This window comes from Onychomys torridus, chromosome 3, assembly GCF_903995425.1.
Source record: "Onychomys torridus chromosome 3, mOncTor1.1, whole genome shotgun sequence".
NCBI classification, from domain to species: Eukaryota; Metazoa; Chordata; class Mammalia; order Rodentia; family Cricetidae; genus Onychomys; species Onychomys torridus.
This window is the reverse complement of record NC_050445.1, coordinates 106,950,219-106,964,537: the sequence shown is the minus strand read 5'-3', so window position 1 is coordinate 106,964,537 and position 14,319 is coordinate 106,950,219. Positions and strand designations below refer to the sequence as shown.

Sequence of the window (14,319 nt, the reverse complement as noted above, 5' to 3'; positions counted from 1 at the left end):
TATAGACCCCAACCCAGGGGCTCCTCCCACGCACAAAGGTTAGCAAGTTCTCTACTCTGCTGGAAAGGTCCCCAAGGCCACCATGCTGTGAGGAGGGGAGTGGTCTTCTGTTTTTCAGGCTTGGGATTCAACCTCATGCTTGCCAAATGGCCAGTAGAGCTAGTGTGGCTGAAGCTGCAAATTTAAGTCATTCAGGTTGATTCCTTCCACTTGGGGACCTGGTTCTGGAAGCCTGTTGACTGGGAACTGTTTTTGTATTTTTGAATGTTTGTGAAGAAAGACAGAGAAGAGCATGAGCCTTTAAAGACCAATGTGGTCCACAAAGCCCAGAACATTGTTTTTGCTGGGCCCTGGCAAAGGTGCCCTCTTCCATCCTTCCAGGAGCCCATCCTCAAAGCTTCACCCTCCTGCATGTTCCTTTCTATCCAACTAGATGGTTCTGGTTGCTCATCCTCCCTCTCATCTCCATAGCACCAAATACCGTACCCACATAGCCATTCACCTCTGTTCACCCACCACTCAGTTATCTATCAACCATCTAAACACTGGCTCGCTACTCCATCCCTTTACCTCTATCAATCCATCCTTCCTCCCATCCATCTACATATCCACACACCCTCCTCTTCTTCCCCTATCCACTCACCCATCCATCCATTTATCTATGCATTCAACCACACTTGCCTCCTTCCCCATTCATTATCAATCCATCTTTCTATGGATTCATTTATTCTCCCTAAATCCCCCTTCTCATTCTGTCCCCCACCCCCAATTCACTCTGAAATATCACAGGCTACTTGGTTGCCATTGTTACTGAAATAGACCTTGGAGCCCCAAAGATGAAAAGGCTCCAAATTTGCTCTTAAGTAGGTCTCAGTGTGTGTGTGTGTGTGTGTGTGTGTGTGTGTGTGTGTGTGTGTGACCTACATGCATGTATGTATGCTTGCATGTGTGTATGTGTATACACATGTGTATAAGCCTAAAATTGAGCCATTTTCCACCTTTTATTTATTAAGACAGGTTCTCTCTTATTTATTGAGACAGGTTCTCTCACTGAACCTGATGCTCACCAGTTCTAGCTAGTCTTGCTAGCTGATTTGCCCCCAGGGATCCCTTGTCATCTGCTTCTCAAGCGCTGGGATTGCAGGCGACCATGGCAGCTGCTTGGCTTTAACATGGATTCCAGGTGGTGCCAGGAGCACTTTACCCATGAGCCATTTCCCCAGCCTGACAGGTCTTGGGTTTTTTGTGAAAAGAGAGGATGGGGGTGGGGAGAAGGCGTACTTATATCACTCAGCATAAATAGAATTTGCACAGCTGTATTTTTGTGCAGAACCTACCCAAGGCATGATGGGAAGAGGATTTTCACTTTGGAATCCAGGAAGGCTTGTAGGAGAGGTGCCACAGAGGTGGACCTGGAAGGGGGGGATTCTACCAGGTGCAGAAGGTGGGGTGGTTGGCCTGGGCAGGTTCACAGAGCCTGAAGATGTGTGATGTCGAATCGTGTATGATCTGTGTGATTAAATGTGGCTGTTTCACAGAGGCAGGAGGCCAAGCTAGGGTTTGGGGAAAGGACCCAACCCAAGACTAGCAGGTTGAAAACCCCCACAATGCCAGTTGAGGGCTTGTGCTTTTCCTTGTATGTAATGAGTTGGTGTTTTGAACAGCACTGGTCTCTGATTACCTTTGTTTCTGTTTTCTCATTTAAAATTGTTTTTCACCTATTAGAAGTTTATAATTCCTCCCAGGGGTCCCTCCTCTGGACAGAGGCTCTCCAGACTACCAGTGGGGAGCAAATGGGGAGTGGCTTCTGTCGGGTCCCTGGGAAGAAGTCCTGGAACCTAGAAGAACTGGGGTCTGGCCCATCAACCTCTTGGCACCTTCTACAGATCCCTTGTACCACAGCTTTCCTCTCTGCTTTCTGGATGCCCTTAAAGTGCTGTGGGGTATCCTGCAGCCTCTACCTCTGCTTTTTCATTGGCTCTCGGCTTCCACGGCTTGATTGCCAGTGTCTTCTCTTCATTCGGGTCTCAGCTCAGGGGTCACAGGGAACAAGCATGTTCAGGACTCAGTGATGTGGAATAACATGCTCCTGTGCTCACAGACCCTCAGTGAAGCCCCCACGTCATCTCTCCCACAGACCCTTGTGAAGCCCTCACACCATCTCTCCCACAGGCTCTCAGTGAAGTCCCCTTGTCGTTTAGCTTTCAGACCCTCTGTTCTAGAGACGTTTTCAAGGCTTGGTGGGGGACTCATCTCTGTTCGGCAGCGTCTGGGCCTTCACCCAGGAGATTCAAAGACCCGTAGTACCTCGATGGCCGGGGACTGCAGTCTCCTGTAGCCATCTTCTCTCACACATCTGGTGGCAGATGGTAGCTACTGTCTGGGGCCTCAGCTGGGCCTATGGCCAGCAAGCTTACCTATGGCCTCTCCCTGTGGTCTCCAAATAGGCTAGTCTAGGCTTCCTCCCAGCCGGTGGCTGGGTGCCAAGAGTGATTGTCCCAGGAGAAAGCTGGAAGGAAGTGCGTGCCATTTTTATGACCCAGGCTTGGAAGTCACGTCGTGCCACTTCCACCATACTGCACGAGTGGAGACAGTTGTAGAGGTCCGCCCACGTTCAAGGGCAAGGACTAATCTCTGCTGTTCAGTGGGAGGGTTATCAAGCACACATTTCATAAATATCCTGTAGGAGATACTGTTATGGTCATTTTTTGGAAAACATAACTCACCATAGACACCTTTTAAAAAAATAACTTTGTGTCTCCTAGGAACTGTGTCTGACTTCTGGCAACAAAACTTCAAATATGGCAGCTTAAATACCATAGGGGTTGTCCTCATGTGGAGTAAATCTAGAAGGCAATGTTGGGGGCTCCTGTACACCTCAGAAACTGCATGCATTGCAAGGGTTCCTCGTGAACTTGGATGGCTGCTGTGGCCCTAACCTTCATATCCATATCTCAGGCAGAAAGGAAAAGAAAAGGAGAAAAGCTGAAGTTTCTGACTCCCAGCTGGAGTTTGTTCCTTTGAAGATGCCTCGGGTACCACTGGGCAGCTTCTTCCCCTCGCTTGCTACTGCTGGCTTCAGGGGGAGCCAGAACAGGAGTCAGGGGCCAAAGCCAAGTGCAACTCAATGGCTCTGCTTCTTTGTGCGTATTCTGGAGCTCAAGTGGGGCAAGGGCAGTGGGTACCCCAGAAAAGCCCTTCCTGTTCCCAGTCAGCTAGGCGGGGGGTCTTCTGCTCTATATACATGGGAACTGTAGGTAAGCAAGAAGAGGCTCCTGCAGGACAAGGGTTGGGCAGTTTTTGCTCCCCTCAGCATTTGACAGCAGCGTGCAGGCAGGACCAGGAGCAGGGGGACCCCCTAGTGCTGTCAGGTCACAGATCACAGCTCTGGTGTAGACCTAGGAAGTGGGTGTTGTGTCTCAAAGAAAAAAGCAGGTTTCAGGCTAGGGAGATGGATTGGTGGTTAAGAGCCATTGTTGCTATTGCAGAGGACCCTGGGTTCAATTCCCAGGACCCACATGGGGGTTCAGCACTGTCTGCAACTTTAATTCCTGGGGATCCTGTGCCCTCTTCTGGCCTCCTTGGGCACTGCATGCACATGGTACACAGACTACCAGTATTCATATGTATATAATAAACAGAAACCTTGAAAGAGAGGGAGAGAAAGGAGAAAGAAAGAAAATATCAGGTTCATGAGAAGGCAGAAGAGATGCAATTGCAGTTCAGGAGAATTAGAGGCTCACAGCCACAGCCATGATGATGCCCTGAAGTGGAAGAACAATAGGAGAGACAGCCATCACTTATAGTATAACCAGGGACTGAAGGAAGAGGGACAGATCCTTCAGGTCTTCTGTTCTCAGAATATTAGGAGAGTTGCCACATGATGCCATGGGCAACATCATTGACTGAGCCTTTTTTTTTTTTTTTTTTTTTAATTTTTGGTCTTTCGAGTCAGGGTTTCTCTGTGTAGCTTTGCGCCTTTCCTGGAACTCGCTTTGTAGACCAGGCTGGCCTCAAACTCACAGAGATCCTCCTGGCTCTGCCTCCCGAGTGCTGGGATTAAAGGCGTGCGCCATCACTGCCCGGCTATTGACTGAGTCTTGAAGGGAGGGAGAGCCTTCAATTCCATAGGACCAGGGGAGTTTCTGACTCTCGTAGATTTGAGGTATGTGTGGTGGGAGGTAAATTCCAAAACCCACTCAAACCAGCCTATGTGTGACAGATCACAAGGCACTGATAAGTTTAGCTGTAATGCAGAGGTGTCTTGGGTCAGTAGGGAACGGTCGACCTTGCAAGCAGATGCTGGGGGTAGAGAGAGAACTCAACTTTGAGAATTATAAGTTCACAGTAGCTCTTTGTACTTGGCCTTGAGAGAGAGACTGCAGGGGGTGTGGCCTGATATGGGGACAATGAGCATCACATCTCTGATCTATAATCTGACAGTGGGGAACTTTCAACCCTATGGCAGCAACTTGGGTATTGGGATTCCCCAGCTCCTGTCAGCGGCTGTTGTGATAGCCCCTGGCTCAGTATATCTAAGACCCTTCACTCTTAAGGCCGCCACTGCTGCTGCTGCTGCCACCGCCACTACCAACTCTATGATTGGTCACCCCGACCGCCCCTTCCAACTGCTGCTCTGTTGACACGCTTGCAGGCAGTGTGCAGCTCCAGGTCCTGCTGCCAATCCTGTGGCTCCATCTCTTCTGCTGCCATTGAAGCCCAAAGCCAAGGATGCCTCAGAGCTCCACCACTTCTCAGGCTCAGCCTCACTGCCCACTTTTCTGAGGCGACAGGGGCTGCTGCTAGCTGGGTACTGCCTCTCTCTGCCTTACAGATGGGCATCACAGGAGCGCATTTCTAATGGCTCTCCAGCGACCTGAGCCGCCTGTTTCTATAGCCAGAGAGGTGTTTGCACCAATCCCAGCAGACCATCATTGTGTTTACACAATCACACAGCACTGTTCCTTTCACACCAGTTACAGCAGTCTGCAAACCCAGGGAAGGTTCTCGCTCTCTGGTGTGGTGGGAAAGTGTTCATGAGGCTTGGAATTGGAAAAGTCTTTGGTAAACTTTAAGACACAAATTCAGACTGTTGGCGGCTGTGGCTGCATGTTCAGGATCTCAACTTCTGTAACCCCAATCATCCCATGGCTTCCTCATGGTGTCTGTGCGGTGCTTGGTAGGCTGGCAGTTTGACTGACAGTCCTTTGCTCAAGGAAAAGAGCCCACTGCCTATCAGGGAGTCAAATAGTCTATCTCCCAACATTTTGTTTGTTTATAGGGAAATAAACATCAGCAGTACTTAAAATATGAACTTGTTGCAAGCATTAATAACCATGCTTAGTGTGCTTTTGACAATGCTCACTTCCTGCCCAACACCTCAAGGAGAGGTGGGCTCTCCTTACCCATCTCATCCCCATGGTGGTAGCTAACAGACAGCTTCTGAGCCACAGGCTCTCCACAGCTACCTCCTTTCTCCCACTCTGCCCCACAGCCACAGCGATGGGCAGGAGACTCTCCAAAGGCAGGCGGCCAGACATCCCTCTCCAGTGCTGTCTCACACTTCATCCTATTGTCCCTGGTGCCTTCCTGCCTGGCAGCTCCCCACCCCACACATTTGTTGACCTGTTCCAGTAGGTTTTCGTTTTACAGGCTTCAGAATGTTTTCTGGCTTGAGCCTTCCTTCACAGCACAGTATTGTTTGGCTTCCTCCTGTTTGTGCTTCCCCAGACTCCTCCTGCTGCTGGTTTCCTGGTTTCTGTGGTGGGAAGATGCATTTCTCTGGCACTATATCACATCGGGACTTGTGTTATAGCCTAGCCTAGGGCCGCCATGGGCCGGGGACTGCTCCATGTACGCTTGTTTCGGGTGTGTTCTCCACTCTTACCTCTTCTGGCACTGATACTTGAGTCCTCTGAGGTCAGTGCACTTGTACGTTTCTTTCTCTTGTTGGGCTGCTGTCCTGTGTCTGTCTCATGGAGAGTGGGCAGCCTGAGAGGAAGCAATGCCTAGAGGGAACCCCATGAACATAGGGTGGGAACAAACTGAAGTATTCAGCCCAGATTTCCAGGTGTAGGGGAGAGGAGTCTTGGAGGAAGGTCTGTCTGGCACCTAGGGAAGGAAGGCTTGCTACTGCAGCTGGGTCTAGCCTGTTTGGGAGTTGAAAGAAATTCAGCCAGGTGGAGGATGTTATGAGCGGGAAAACTGAGAAAACTGAGGCCAGCAGGGAAGGTGAAGGGAGAAAGCCTCTTGACATATGAGTCTCGATCTCAAGTATCTGAGAGGCTAGGCTGCTGGTGACTCCAGAAAGAAGTGCTGTGGCATGCTGGGAAAGGCCAAGGACTGCATTCCCTTGGTGACCAGCTATGAGGTGAGGGGCCAGACAGATCCCAGACAGTAAGGGGATGGGTCTCTGCAGTGGCCATGTGAGCAGAGCAGACACTATATGAGGAGAAGGACTCCAGAAGGCCCAAGTACAGGTAGGCACCAGGATGCCTGGAGAAATGGGCATGGTCTCCCCATGGAAGACATGGGTAGGACAAGGTTAGGATACACTGGGCAGGATGGAGGTTTTGACAGAGGCTTAGGATTTGTGGGTCCTCCCAGTATGCACCAAACTAGAACACTGTCCCCTCTCCCAGGTGGTGGGAACTCCAGTGAAGCATGGGTAACCTCCTGGACAGGGCTGACTTCTCAGAGTTCTCAAGACAAACTCAGGGACTGCAGGGCTCTGGGGTCGGCACATTTATACGTTTACCTATCAGCATGTGGCACTGTCAGCCCCACCCATCCCCCATCTGTTCACCCAGTGCCAGCTCCTCTTCAGGCAGTGTCCAAGGTGACAGGCATGGCAGGGTCAGTGACTGCTGTGTGCCAACTCTTCACACATCATCTCATTTTGTTGCACACTGTATATACTTAAGAGTTAGACAGGTACAGGCCCAGATACTGTGTCTCAGAGAAAGGGAATGACTTTTCCTGGGTCACATAGCTGGGGTGAAGTAATGCAAGGGTTTTTGGACTTCAGAGCCCTGGGATGGAAAGAGGTCACTGTGGTCTGGAGAAGTGACGCCTGGGAAGACTTTGTGAGGAGATGGGTCTTGCCCAGCAGAAAGTAGGGACAACCTTAGGGGTGGGGGCAACTCCTGAGGGAAGAGTATGGGGCCATTGGGCCACCGAGGAAGTCTCTTCACGTCATATGTCAGGTCCCTCAAAGGGACTCAGTGCCCTGATGACTCAGCTGGGCAGGCATAGGGAAGGGAGCTAAGGAAGGATGGCCTGGTGGGTTGAGTGGCAGTGGGAAGTTCAAGGGAACAAAGGTTAAACAAGACATCTTCCTCAACTGACTGTGGCTGTCCACTAACCTTGCCTCCCTGCCTGTGGACACCATTAAGAAAATTTTGTTGTTGTCATTGTTGTTGTTTTGAGACAGGATCTCACTGTGCTGCTCAAGCTGCCCTTGAACTTGTGATCCTCCTACCTCTGCCTCCCAATGTGTGCTCCACTGCACCTGCTAGGAGATGCGGTTTTTAACTGGGAGGAAGGGGAGGCCTGTCTTCTGGATTTTGCTGGGTCCTTAAGGCATAATGAGGGTGACATCTTGGGGGTTTCTGGGGCACACATTTTGGCTCCATGGTGGAACCATGATTGCTCTCCTCCTGGTTAGCAAGGAATGAAGCAGGGTCCATGGAGAAGGCTTGGGCCTGGGCAGGTGTTATTGCCTCCTGTATGTTCATGTTGCCCTTCCTCCATGACCCTGATCTCTGAGGAAGGAGGTGATCCTTGGAGGGTTTGGAATAGAGGCAATCAATCAATCAATCATCAATCAATCAAAATAGGGTATTCCAACTTGGCCCCTATCCCCCAGGGGACTCAGAATTGTTTGCCTTTAAAAATATTCTTGTAGCTTGCCTGTAGTTAGTGAACTAATCTTAACAAAAGAGCTCATGTATATGTGCAAGAGAGGCTGACACTACTTCCATCAGCCCAGATTTCCTGTCCCTACCAATGATAGTAGGCCACCGAGGTATGTGCATTAATGCTTCTGGCCATCTAGTTTGTATTGTCTATAATTGTGCCTGTTCTGAGCACTTCTTTTAAATGGAATCTTAGGCTGTGGTCTTTGTGGTCGGCTTCTTCCCTCTAGCATATGCTGCCAAGGTTCACCCATCTTTGCATGTATTGGTCCTTCATTCATTTGGGGCTGCAGGAAGCATGTGCGTTTGCAGTTCTTTTGGGCTTATACCCAGGAGTATAACTGCTGGGTCTCACAGTGACTCTAACCTTTTGAGGAGGCTGCATGATTTTTCCTAGAGTCTATTTCCATTCACCTGGATAAAGAGGGCAACAATAGACCAAAGAAGCGATTTCATCATCTAAGACCTCAAGTCCTGCTTTGAGGCACCGATGAGTTTGTTAGAGTTACTTACAGGAACACGGCTGACTCAAGGTCAGCTGCATCACTAAAAACTCCCACCCGACAAGGGCGTCGATCCTCGAAAGCTTGAATCGCTTGCAGACAGCTTTATCGAGGAAGAATCTCCTCTCCCTGGCGATCATTTACAGCTTTCATGTGGCTTGCAGAGCCCTGGCTCTGCTCTCTTGAGTGTCCCGAGTCTTGTTCCTTGAGTTTCAAGACTGTATGAGCCTCCTGCAGGAAGGAGTGCCTCAGTGTGGGGGGATGCAGGTGCACACCCTCATGCCACCAGGGCTCTACATTCTCTACTCCTTGCAACACTGGTTACTGTGAGGCTGTGACAGCTAGCCTGGCAGGTGTGGGGCACATCGCTGTGGTTGGTCTTTCATGTTTCCCTGAGGACACATGGTGCCGGGTGTCTTTTCTTTGGAGACCTGTCTTCTCAAACCCTTTGCTCAGTTTTCTGCTGGGTGGTGAGTCCTTTTTCTTGTAACCCTGTAAATAATCCTATTATCAAACATGTGATTCAAAAACATTTTTTTCTCTCATTCTTTGGGTCTTCTTCACTCCCTTTTGAGGTTCCATCCATCCATCCATCCATCCATCCATCCATCCATCCATCCATCCATCTGTATTAGGTGGAACCCAGTCTCTTACACATGCTAGGCAAGTGCTCTATCACTGAGCAACATCCCAGCCCTCATCTTTACTCTCTTGATACTGTTCTTTGAAATACAGAAGTTTTGTTTTGTGTAATTTTGATGTTATCACACTTTATTTGTTTGTATGAGGGTTTTTTTGTTTGTTTTGTCTTGTTTTATTTTTATTTTTTGTTTTTTTGCATGTGGTTTCGGAGCCTCGTCAGGAAGGTTCGCTCACTGCTGTGTGTGCTTTGTAAGTTGAATGGTTTTGTTCTGATGTCCTTGGAGCTAGCTTTCATGTGGTGTAAAGAACTCAGACTTCACTTTCCATATGTGGCCATCTAGCTGCCCAGAACCTTGTAGGACTGAGCTTACCTGATGAATCTTCTGCCCCCTTATTGACAACCACTTGATAGAAGTAAACAGGAGTTCTGGGCCCTCCATGATGCTCCATTGATCTGTGTTTCTGTCTTTACAACTCATAGCAAATTTTGAAGCCAACAAACATGAGTCTCTGAGCTGAGTGTGATGGTGCACACCTCTAATCTCAGCACTTAGGAGACCGAAGCAGGAGGATTGCTAGCATTGGGCAAGAAATCCTGTAACAGCAACAACAAAAGCATGTTCCTCCAATATTTTTGTCCTTCTAGATTGCCTTAGCTGACACGAGTCTATGAGGCGTAAGACTGGCTCAGCATTTTCTGCCTGTAAAATGGAAACTGGGATGCTGGCAGAGACAGACAAACCTGTGTCAAGTGGGGGAGAGCCAACATCAGAAAAGTGCTCACAACGGAGGAAGGGCTGTCTCTATGTGCTCTTAGGTCCTGGTTCACTTCTTTCAATGGTGTTCTGTGTTTTCAGAGTTCAAGTTCTGGGCTGTTTTTGTTAGATTTATTTTTTAAATATTTTATTCCCTTTTATATCATTTAAATGCTAAATCATTTTCTTGACCTTTTACTTAAAAAAAAAAAAAAGGAACAATAGCATGGTGCACTTTACACCCATTCCCTGATGCTCACACACCTCTCACTACAAAGCATAATGCTTCATGGTTTTCTGCACTGTTAGTCCTTTTGGTGGCTAGCTTAGAAGGATGACCTGCTCCACAGATTATCTTCAAGATGCCTAGTGCCCTCCAGTGATTGGGTAGGCCAAGTGAACCTGTATTCCCAGCACAGCTTACAGCCTGCCTAGACCCTGTTTACATAGGTGGGACATGGCTGAGGATGGTGTGACGTTAGCCACATGGGATTCCAGAGTTCAGTTGACTCAACAGGAACATCCATGTTTGACTCATGTCTTAATTACTGATCTATTGTTGTGAGGAAACACCATGACCAAGGCAACTTATGAAAAAAAAAAAAAACATGGAATTGGGGTCATGCTTATAGTTTTAGGGGGCTAGTCCATTATCATCATGGCAAGGCATGTGATGGTAGTCAGACAGGCATGGTTCTGGAGAAGTAGCTGAGAGATCACATCCTGATCCTCATGTAGTAGGGTCTGGTGTTGCCTTTTTTTTTTTTTCCCTTGGTTTTTGAGACAGGGTTTCAGGGTTTATTTGTGTAGCCTTGGCTGTCCTGGAACTCATTCTGTAGCCCAGCCTGGTACCAAACTCACAGAGATCCACCTGCCTCTGCCTCCCAAGTGCTAGAATTAAAGGTATGTGCCACCACCGCCCACTGGTGTTGCCTTTTGAAACCTTAAAGCCCATCTCCAGTGATGCAAGGAACTGGCACTTTGGAATCAGGGGAACATAGATTCAAGAATGAGGACCGTGAGCAAATTACTCCATCTCCTGAGGCCCCTGTCTGTTGTGGAGAAAATGGAAATTACAACCAGATAGGGCTGCTGTGAACATTAATAAAGAAACTGGGCCTGGAACTGAATGGTAAAAGGCTTTCCTTAAATGCATGATGACCTGGGTCCATGAGGACCTGGGTTCAGTTCTACACACAAACACACACACACACACACACACACACACACACACACATGGAGTGGGGTATGAAGTGTGAGGCACACAGCTCTTGGGATGTGTGCTCAGTGAAAGTCCCTGTTGTTATCTCCAAGAACCTTCCTTAGTTGGGTGCTGGAGTGGAAGACAGGAAACAGAACCCTAAAACACAGCAGAAGAAGATGTTTGTGTCTCCACTTTGGAGCCCAGAGATGCAGGGGGTCATCTGAGGTTACGCAGAAGTGCCTCTGGGTAGATATGGGCTTGAGCATCTTCTCTGGGCCTTGGCTTAGGGAGTCCTAAAGGTTAGAGTTGGGGCTCCACAATGTACTAAGGTAGTAGAGTGGCCCTGGTCTATCCCTAAAGCATCATCCCGTTCCAGCCTTCTGTACTTTCTTGCAAGGGGACACTGACATGCATACTCATGTACACACATGCACACACAGGTACACTATGCATGTACTCATCCTCATAAAATCTTATAACTAAGACCATCTTCAATCTCTCAGATGCTCTTCTGCCTGGGACCTTTGCACAGGCTGCTCTCCCATCAGCATCTTATTGTCCCCATGTAGATATTACCTCCCTGGCAGCCTTTACCAAGCCAGATTCCCCCACTTCTGGCTTGCCCTAGGTCCCCATTCTGGTCCATGTTATACATGTCTCCTTAACTTTTTTTTTTTTTTTTTAATCACAATCTCTTTGTGGGCAGAATTACATGACTTCACTTCCCTCTGTCCTTGGAACTTGCTGCAGATCAAACACTCCGAATGTATGGAATATTTGCTGAATGTGTAAGATGAGGCTTCTAGCATGCTTTTCTCCCTGGGGATGGCTACCGAGACCCTGTGGTGATGCCCAGCGATAGAGGCAGCAGAAACCTTTCTGCAGATGGCCAGTGCAGCAGACACTCTCTGGTTCCATTAAGAACAGGTGTGAGTGGATTGTGATTGTCTTGCTGATGGCTGTTCTGTCCTGTAGATGGCCATCTTGTCCTGCAGGTGGCTACGCTGCCTGTTGGGACTGAGCCAGTCAGTGAGGATTAATTATCATGCAGGAAAGGATTACAGAACTGTTAACCCCGGAAGCTCCTCAGAGGATGCTGTGCATCCCACTGTCTGTCTGTCTGTCCTGGCTGTTTTCCATCCTCTCCTTCCCTCTCTGCCCTCCAGCCATTCTCACCTTGTCCTGCCTCTCTTTGTCCTTGCTTTGTGGGGCTTTTGGGTGTGAGCTTCACAGTGACAAGATCCCAAACTTGGCTTCCCCAGCCTCACTCTCCTTTCCTGTTCAATAACAGTTGTGTGGTTCTCCAAAGGGAATGAAGCTCCTCCCACACTGAAGGTGCCTGTGGGCTCCAGAAAAGCAGCAGACAGCAAACCATGTGTGGGCCCATGCTCTAAACACAGACCATCTTTAGTGTCATAACTGTGGATTCTCCCAGTCTGCAGGGGACACCTTCCAAGCCTCCAGTGGATGCCTGAAACAGGGCATCCATCCTATACATGTTGCTTGTGTCTGTACTTGTCCCCCATGATGTCATAGTTAGCATCAGCTGCCAACTTGACACATCTGGGAAGACGGAACCTCAGTTAAGGAATTGCCTCCTTCAGATTGGCCTATAGGCCAGTCTATGTGGCATTGTCTTGATGAGGGAGGACCCAGCCCATTGTGGGAAGTGCCACCCTTGGGCAGGTGGTCGGGAGTCTATAAGAAAGCAGTCTGAGAAAGCCATGAGGAGCAGGCCAGTAAGCAGCATTCCTCCATAGCCTCTGCTTCAGTTCCTGCCTCCAGGTTCCTGCCCTAACTTCCTGGATGATGGACAGTGAGCTTTAGGTTGAAAGAAACCCTGTCCTTGCCAAGTTGCTTTTGGTCATGGTTTTATCATGGTAATAGAAAGTAGACTTGAGAAGGTGACAAAGCCTGGTCCTCCAAGTATACATGGTAAGAGGTAGCAGCAGCTGACACTAAAATAATGAGGAAAGTTAGGAGTTTCCCTCTGACCCCTCTTTCTTCTGATGCTGTGAGCTAAGGAAGAAAATGAGAAAGGTGCTTGTCAGGCTCCTTCTTCCCTCGGACTAACTGGACCAGGGGGGAAGTCGGAGCATTGCATGGGGGGCTACACAGACTCCTCTTCAGCCTCTGTGAGTTTCCACTTTGGTGCTCTTGAACTTTGGGGTCACAGACACCTGCTGTGACTTTTCCTTTTAGTGTGTGTGTGTGGGGGGGGGATGTAGCCTAGACTGGCCTCAAACTCTGTATAGCCCAGGATAACCTTGAACTTCTAATCAAGGCTCTTGATTTTTATTTTTAACGTGTCTTTTGTTTTTCATATTATACGTGTGTGTGTGTGTGTGTGTGTGTGTGTGTGTGTGTGTGTGAGTGTGTATGTATTTATATACACTCATGTCACTGTACACATATGGAGGTCGGAGAACAACTTCTGGGAGCCAGTTTTTTTCTTCCAGTCTGTGGGTCTCCGGGATTGAACTCGTCATACTTGACTGCAAGTGTCTTAACCGACTAAGCCATCTCATTGGCCCTGCTGTGGCTTTGTGGCTTTTTGTTTGTTTGGTTTTGGTTTTTGTTTTTTTCCAAGGCAGGGTTTCTCTGTGTTGTTTTGGTGCCTGTCCTGGATCTAGCTCTGTAGACCAGGCTGGCCTTGAACTCACAGAGATCCGCCTGGCTGCCTCCCCCGAGTGCTGGAATTAAAGGCGAGCACCACCATTGCCTAGCCCTGTTGTGGCTTTTCAAAGCTGTTTTCTAAACAGTGTAGCACTTGAGCGTCTTCAAAGTTGAAGAACTAGAAAGCAAGGACTATGCCTTTCCTTAGCCGAGGAATCACCAACTGATTCCCTGTCTTGTAGACAAAGAGCACTGGGCAAGTCACCACAGCATGACACTGCTCTGTGTGAACAATTGCGAAGACAGCCCTGTAGCAAGTGGGTACAAGCTGACCTTCCTGATCCACAGGTGACAGTGTGGAGCCAATGACATTGGCCTCAGCTCTTGCAGCTGCCACTGTTCAGGTCAGGGCTCTGAAGCCTCGAGGGCCCTCCCCCGCCCGGTGCATAACAGGCCTCTGGGGTTGCAGGATTTCCATGGAGCCGTCCTGAGGGCCTTGGAGGACATAGAGCAAGAGGGCAGAGAGCCACTGGCCCAAGAGGAGCTGCGGCAGGGCCTGCGGGAGCTCCCAGCTATCTGCGACCTTCACCAGGGCATCCTGGAGAACCTGGAGCAGAGACTGGGGGATTGGTGAGCAGCCTGGGGTCCCATACCCCACTTATGCCGCCTGGGGTGGGGGCAGA

General features: G+C 49.1%; 1 protein-coding gene across 2 annotated transcripts in view; it reads left to right on the top strand.

The window, feature by feature from the left end:
• The window catches only part of Fgd5 (FYVE, RhoGEF and PH domain containing 5), a 100,789-nt gene that overhangs the window by 59,945 nt on the left and 26,525 nt on the right, over window positions 1-14,319 (top strand). For both annotated transcript variants that reach the window (XM_036181203.1, XM_036181202.1), the window contains exon 6: window positions 14,106-14,266. In XM_036181203.1, the coding sequence (XP_036037096.1) occupies window positions 14,106-14,266 (161 nt within the window). The remainder of the gene's footprint in view (window positions 1-14,105; window positions 14,267-14,319) is intronic.